At 39.8% G+C, this 7,902-nt stretch overlaps 1 protein-coding gene across 1 annotated transcript; it reads right to left on the bottom strand.

The window, feature by feature from the left end:
* Nucleotides 1–1,339: 1,339 nt before the first annotated feature.
* Nucleotides 1,340–7,448, bottom strand: SLC29A1 (solute carrier family 29 member 1 (Augustine blood group); the record flags this gene model as incomplete). The annotated part of the gene is given in 10 exon segments (XM_084869942.1): nt 1,340–1,414; nt 1,773–1,933; nt 1,936–2,028; nt 2,031–2,115; nt 2,119–2,265; nt 2,269–2,373; nt 2,377–2,591; nt 2,594–2,762; nt 2,766–2,912; nt 7,323–7,448. Coding segments are annotated over 10 exon segments (1,323 nt in total).
* Between the last annotated feature and the right edge of the window lie 454 nt (nt 7,449–7,902).

The raw sequence follows: 7,902 nt of genomic DNA, 5'->3' as shown, positions 1-7,902 counted from the left end.
TAGTTTTTTTTGATAATAGTTTCAAACTGGAAACAACTCAAATTTCCATCAATAACTAAATGGGTAAACAAATTTCCATCAATAGGTAAATATTAGATACATACAATGGAATATCCTGAAGCAATACAAAGAAATGAATTACCAATCATGCAACACTGTGAAGTCACTAAAAACATCATATTAAGTAAAGAAGCCTCCCTAAAAAAAGTGATTTCATTTACTTAAAGTTCTCAAATAAGAAAACTAATTATCTATAATAATAAAGGGATAATATGCTAATTAAACTGGAAGTCTTTCCAGACAAAGCTGGGGCTTCGAGGGAAGCCCAGGTCCTGGTTGCCAGAGGGAAGCCGGTGCTGCAGCTGGGGGAAGGAAGGCCTACTCTTGCACAAATTTCGTGCATCGGGCCTCTAATATTTATATAAAATAAGATTAGTACCTGCCAATGTGTGTGGGATGACTGCAAAGGGACATGAACATGAGAGAATTTTCTTTGGTGACGAAAATGTTTTATGTATTTTTTTTTTAACAAAAAATTTAGAGAGCTTCTGAAGGCACCTGGTTTCTGTTGAGTATAAAAAAAGTCAGTAAAATGGCAACTGTACAGGGTGCATGATAGGTGGCAACAAGGCAGGGGGAGCAGAGGAGGGACAGAGATGTTAGGGGAGGAGACACATGGGAAAAAGGGGGGTGGAAATATCAGACTGAACCTTAGTACTGACAGTCCTGGTGAAGCAGGAATTTTTGGAGAACATAGGCAGGTTTAGGGATTTTTTAGGATTGGGTTCTGTGGAAAAAAACACAGGGCCACAGCCTGGGAGAAGGTACATTTCCAAAACACAAGGAAGCCAGGCACAGCTCCATCTCCATAAGTCAAGAAGGCCGCAACAGATATATTTCCATAAGACAAAAGAACTGGAAGTAGCCAAGAAAGGTCTATATTTCCAGAATAAAGAGAAGGAAGCCCTTTATTCAGGAGAAGAAGAAAGCCCAAAGGGTATAGGAAAATAATAAGGAAGGAGAGGAGAGAACCTCACTTTTCCCATGTGAAATTCAACCTTTGAGCCCAGGAGTTACTAGAGTAACCAGTGTAAGGGAACAGTGACTGATCTGAGGGGATATTAAAGCACCAGGATCTGCAGCCTATACAAGCCATAAGGAAAGGGAACTTAGTGGGACCCTTTTCCCGCTCCCTACGTGGGAGTCCATTCTGTGGGATTCTTCCCCCTCACCACCTGGGAGTCAGTTCTGTGGGACTCTTTCCTTCTCCCCATGTGGGAGTCTGTACTTGTTCTTCAAGAAATCTCCACCTATGCTATATCACTTTCTGTTCATGGATTCATTCTTCAATTCCAGCGGACAAAGAATCCGTGTTCCAGTCCAAAAATTTGGTATCACTGGCCTCTAGCCACTCCTGGTACAGGCAGACGAGCATACAGATACAGAAACAAACTCTCACTCTGAATCTAGTAGCCTCTGCTGCCCTGCTCAAGCAGGGATTAGTCAGAGCCAAGTGTAGGGGAATTTGAACATATGCAAAGGTTTCAACCCCTCCCTGGACTCTGACCCTCGGGCACATAATGTCACCTCTATTCACCCAGGGGCTTCCTCCTCAGGGCCTGGACACCCAGGCCCAGCACATGCCAAGAGGAAGGAGAAGTCACTTAGAGGAGAAAACCTCCAGCCCATTCCTGTCCGTACCTGAAGGAGAAGGAAGGGACAGGAACAGTGGCTTGGAGCCAGTGCAGCCCTCTGTCTGTCCGTGGTCTCACAATTGCCTGGAACAGGAAGGATAAGACAGCCTCCAGAACCAGGCCCAGAGACAGAGAGAAGGCCATGATGGCTCCAGCTGTTTCTGTCTCAGCCAGCTTAACTTTCTTTGGCCCGAAGCACATGCAGAGACTGGTGAGGTAGCTAGGAAGAAAGTGACCTAGGCATCATACTCAAAGACAATAGTCAGGTAGCCCTGGGGCTGGACATTGCACAGCAGTAGCAGGGAAACAAAGATCAGCCAGACCAGCACCAGCTTGGCAGCCAGTGGTTGTTCTTCTCAGGCAACATACAATAGATATGGTGTAAGGCTCTGGCCCACCCAAAAGCATTGAAAGTCAAGAATCAGGACATAGGAATAAAATAGACTTCCCAGGTGCTAGTGCCTGCAATGGTGGACTTGACCTCAGAAGTAACGGCAGGAAACTCCCCAATAATGGCTGTGAAGATGAAGCCAATGGAGAGAACTAAGACTAAGATATATTTGAGGGTGGCTTAGATTGAGTGGCTTTTGTTGGTGGGCTGATATTTGGAGGCTGAAACTTCAAACTCCTCTTTGCCAGCTCTTGGCTTCTCTCCTTTACTAATGAGGTCCAACTTGATCTACTGCTCTCTAGGCCCTTTGAGCTTGAGCTGCTGCTGGTATAAATGCCATTCCAGGTAACAGATAATGGTCAAAATGATGACCCTACAGGTTGTGGTAAAATAGCCAAAGTAACTTTCTGATGGCTCCAAGCCACTGGTAATGGTGCAGATCATGGCCACTGAGGCAAAGGAAGATAAGATGCCTGTCAGGCTCTGGCCACTCATGATGGGGCCATGTAGCTAGCAGGCAAGACCAAAAGGCTGCCCTGCAGGATGGCACCGAATGAATTAATGAGCATGATCTTGAGCTTTATGATGATGAAGAAGAGCAGGGCATTCAGGTGCACCTTTATCAGGATAGCAGTGATCAGGAACACCATCAGGATTGCCACCAGACTGCCCAAGACTCAAACGGACTGGGGTATCCTCTGATGCAAGAAAGACCAAAGGCAGGTGAAGAGCTGCCAGGGCAGCATGGCACATAAGATCATGACATTGTTGAAAACAGCACTCAGAGAATTCTGCTCCAGGGAGTGTGCTTTTTGTAATTCAAAACTCTGTTATAGGGTGTGTAAAGAATTAGGCAAACCTGCACAATTTGATGGAACAGTCCTGAAATGTTATCCCAACTTCAGACATCAGCCACAACTTCAGGAAACCCTGAGGGCTAAAAATTTGGTGGCTCCCCAATCATTCTCAAGGTTTAATATTTCATTAGAACAACTCACTGAACTCAGGAAAACACTATACTTAAAATTTCAGTTTTGTTATAGCAAAAAGATACAAACTAGAATCAGCCAAAGGAAGAGACGCAAAGGGTGAAATCTGGGAGGATTCCAAACGTGAAGATTTCATCTTCCTCAGAGAATGTTGCCAACCAGGGGCTTGATCACGTACTGCCTGCATGGCTGGCCTTTAGTTTCCAGCCCCTCCCAGCATTTCAGGGTAATACATTTCATCTCTCATTCCTCTAGACTGAGGTTAGAACTAATATGGTGTGGCTCCTATTCCACCCCCCCTGCCCCCCCCCGCCCCTGCCCCATCATAAATCACATTGTTAGTTTGTCTTGTGACCAAAGCCCATAGGCAAACAAAGGCACTCTTATAAGGAAGAACATTCCAGGGAACTAGAGATTACCTCCCAATAGCCGTGGGCAATAGCCAGAATTCTATTTAGGCAAAGTTAATTCTTCATTACATGGGGTGCTCACAGATTTACAATTTTTATATTTTTACTTGTGCATTGATCATTTTAAAATTATGAAAATTTCCAATCTACTTGTCTGATATCAATATATCTTTGGGTTAGTGATTGCATAGTGTATCTTTGGAACTCTAATCTTGTCTTATATGATTGCTGGAGAAACTGCTCTGATTTTCAGAGGCATTCTGCTCATGATTTTAACATTCTATTCCATGTATCCCCATATGCAGCACATATTTTGAGGATGATTTGACTGCATAATTGAGCTCCCCTCTCCAAATCTCTGACAAAAGCAATACTGATTTCTATGTTCCCGTGCAGTAGCCCTCTTCTGGGCATTGCACCAAAATTTGCAATGGATTTTCAGCCTTCTACCTGCACTCAGAATTGACCATTGTTTCTAGGTAAATGTGGCAGCAGAGAACATCTCACATCTCTGTGGTTCTTCTGTTTCCTGAGTCTTACATTTTCTATGTCTAAACTTCTCAGCATTTCTGCTGCCCTCTTTCAGATGATTTCAGAAAATTATCTGGCTCTGCAGTTACAATTATCATGAAAGTTCTTCCATGAAATTGAATGTATCTTCTAATTTTCCTCCAATTATTGTCTTCTTCAAGTTAAACAACCCAGTTTTATTTATTTATTTATTTATTTATTTATTTATTTATTTATGCCTCAAGTAATATGACTTCAAAGTCAGTTGCCATCCTTGTTGTCTCTATTGGACATTGGAATGAATCAGAATATTCTCTATGCTGGCTGATTAAAATAGTAGAACAGGATATTTCATCCTGAATATTGTATGTAGCCCTATTAATGTAGCCTAGTGTTACATTTTTTTATATTTTAGTAGCCATGTCACAGTATTCTCTTGTATTAATTTTGTAGGTAACTAACGTGGATAAACACGGGGCCACATACTAAACCTGACAAGCTCAAGGGAGGCCTGCATGGCAGGCCTTACAAACTCAGAGACTGGAAGTAATCACTTAAGATGATCTGAACATAAAAATTCCTATCTGAAAGCGGATCCTGATGGGTAGTCACATTCTAGTTGTAGCTTCCCTGACAAAAATCAATCTTTACCGTAAGTGAGCCTTTCTATTGCCTTTTTTTTTTTTGCATCTAAGATAACATACCTTTGAAATGTCAGAGTAATCTTCTTTTCCACATCCCTCAAGGTACAACCACTGGTATAGGAGCACGAGGTCACAGAACCACACATTATTTTCTTGTTCTCCTGCATACCATCTCTATGTGATGTAAATGTTAAGTATTAACTCTCTGCTACCCACCAGTGTAAACGAAGTGTGTGTCTCCCAACCCCGGATTTTTCCCTGCTTCTCTTTCTCCTGCCCTCTTAGTCTTCCACCAATGGATTTCATGTGACCCTCCTTACATCTCTCCATTTCATTCTAATATATAAAATAAGCTGAAAAAACTGCCATTCTCTGGAGCATTTTCTCAGTCTGTTGAGATTTTGCTTCCAGCAATTGTCATCATTTTGGCTCAAGTAAACTCATAAAAATTCTCTACAGGTTTGGACATTTCACGTCGACACTAACATCTTCAGAATCTCACTCAAACATCTCTCTTTTATATTACTAACCTTCTACTATTATTAATATATATTGAGCATTGTGCTCTATATGCATTAACTCTTTTTAGCCTCACATCAATTACCTTGTGAAGCAAAGTATTATCTCTATTTTGCAAATGAAGAAAATGAGAAGCCTTATAACTTACCCAAAGTCATAATAGTGAATCTAGGATTTAAGATGACCAATTCATACCAGTTTGTCTGAGACTTTCTGAAGTTTAGTACCAAGATTATTATTATTATTTTAAATATATTTTATTAATTTTTTACAAGAAGGGAGAGGGATAGAGAGTTAGAAACATCGATGAGAGAGAATCATTGATCAGCTGCCTCTTGTACACCCCTACTGGGGATGTGCCCGCAACCAAGGTACATGCCCTTGACGGGAATCGAACCTGGGACCTTTCAGTCCACAGGCCAATGCTCTACTGAGCCAAACAGGTTTCAGCATACCAAGATTATTATACCCTAGGAAACCTCTTATTCCTTTGCAAACTAGGATGCTTGGTCATTATACTTAAACCTGACTTTAGTATATCTGTAGCCTGAAATCAGGTTCTTAATTATTTCAGACTATTGCTTCCTTGAGATAATTCAAATGTTTGATGCCATGTGGTGTGATCTGTTGTCTTGGTATTGTACTTGAGTAGGAAAAGCTAAGACCAGTGGGCAATAGTTACAGAGATGCTATGTCATTTCAATATAAGAAGGAACTTTTTCACTATAATTTCTGTCCAAATATACAGTGTATTGACTCAAAGAGATATACAGTGTCCGGTGTTTTTTAAACTTAGTGCAAGAATGCTAAATATACTCTTGTTAAATTCTAATCTTATTTGCTTTATCACATAGTTGAAATATTTGAATATTATTTTCAGATAAATCTTTAATACTTAAGTAAAGGTAGTTCTACAAGGAACTAAAACAACATAGGCCAAATAGTGAGCTTTCATCTGAACTTATTGAAGGCTACAATACAGAATATATGGAAGAATGGATCTTGCTTCAATCTTCTATAAATATAATTTTTTTGAAGTGTTTTAAAAATACCCTTTGAGACCGCATAGAGAAACTTGGAGAGTATTATGCTAAGTGAAATAAGCCAGTCAAAGAAAGACAAGTATTACATGATCTCACTCAGATGTGGAATCTAAGGAACAAAATAGACTCAGAAAGATAGAAGCATGGAATGGACTGTTGAATCTCAGAGGGAAGGTGGGAATGTTATATTAAAGAACAAAACAATACCAGAGATGGAGTTACATTTATTATGCGCAGGTCCAGAGGAAAATCTCTCAAATTCTGGGCCCCAACATGCAGGAATTCTCCCTATTTATATGATTTTACCTTCTATGTCTCCCAAATATAGAGTGTTTCCAGACCCTTTTGCAAGTTCTGAAAGAGCTCATATGTGTTGGGCCTTGAAATCTAAACCAGAGGCCTAGCCTGGCACCAGCACTGATAACCTTGTCTGAGGAAAGTTTAATGGTCTAGCTGAAGTGGGAGTAGTCTTAGTAAGCACGAATTTACAGAAGCCAATTAGCAGGGTTAAAATTTCAAACATCAGTTTTCATATAAGATGGATGCTTTAGGAAGAGATAAATCAAATAACTTGTATGCATATATGCATAACCCATGGACTTAGACAATAATATGGTGAAGGCCTGGAGCAGGGGGTGTTAGGGAGGATAGAAGTGGGTTAGAAGGGGTCAGTTGGGGAAAAAGGGGACATATGTAATACTTTCAACAATAAAGATTCTTAAAAAAATAGGAACTCTAGAGCACTCAGTTTGAAACCTTAGTAAAGAGTGAGGGCCTGAAGTGCTAGTGTTTTACACTGCTGGATGGCAATAGACATACTTCAAAAACCATATGATTTGGGTATATCATAATGTTGATAAAGATGACTTAATTTTCTCAGCAGACATTATTTTCTCTACATTTAACTTTCAACCAAACAAATTAAAATTATTTTAGAGCTGCTAGGGCACCATTTGTGATTGGTACTTTGGAGGTTGATGGAAATTTTGTCAATCTGTGGTTTTCAATTTGGGTGGCAATAATATAATATTCTCACAATAGAATTAGACTGCCTGGATTCAAATCCCACTTCTGTTGGCCTTAGAAAATTAAATTCACATCTCTCTGTCACAGTTTTCTCACTTGTAATTCAGAGATGGTAATGGTGATGATGATGTTGAAAATGAAAAGTACCCCATAGTGAAGGGCTGTTATGAGGATGAAATAAGTTGATGTATCAGAAACAATATTTCTCAACTTCAGTTGCATATTGTATCACTTGGTGAGCTTAAAAAACTACTAATTCTTGGACTGGTACCACTCTCAGATATTCTAATTTAATTGCTTTTCAGTGAGGCCTGTTCATCTGGAGTTTTATAGCTCCCCAGATGATTTTAATTTGCAGCCAAGGTTAAAAACCCCTGATCTAAAGTAATTATGAGTGTCTGGCAAATAGTAAGCATTTGAAAGGTGTTAGTTATTATCATAGGACTTAGAAGTTGGTGTGATATTTTTCTTAAATTTTTATAAACACTATTATTAAGTTATCTGTAAACAAAAAACTACCTTTTGCATATTCCTGTTAACATAACTTCCCTTTCTCAAGAGCATAAGAGATTTAAGATTTTGTTTTGTTTTGTTTATACAATTTATTCCCACTCTGTCTATTTTTCTTTATTCTGGCAGGGAAAGGCAAGTTGTAATCCAATAACACTGATTCAAT

The sequence above is a fragment of the Pipistrellus hanaki genome, assembly GCF_964339955.1.
Source record: "Pipistrellus hanaki genome assembly, chromosome: X".
NCBI classification, from domain to species: Eukaryota; Metazoa; Chordata; class Mammalia; order Chiroptera; family Vespertilionidae; genus Pipistrellus; species Pipistrellus hanaki.
Note: the sequence above shows the minus strand (reverse complement) of the source record. Positions and strands in the feature narration are given on the sequence as shown.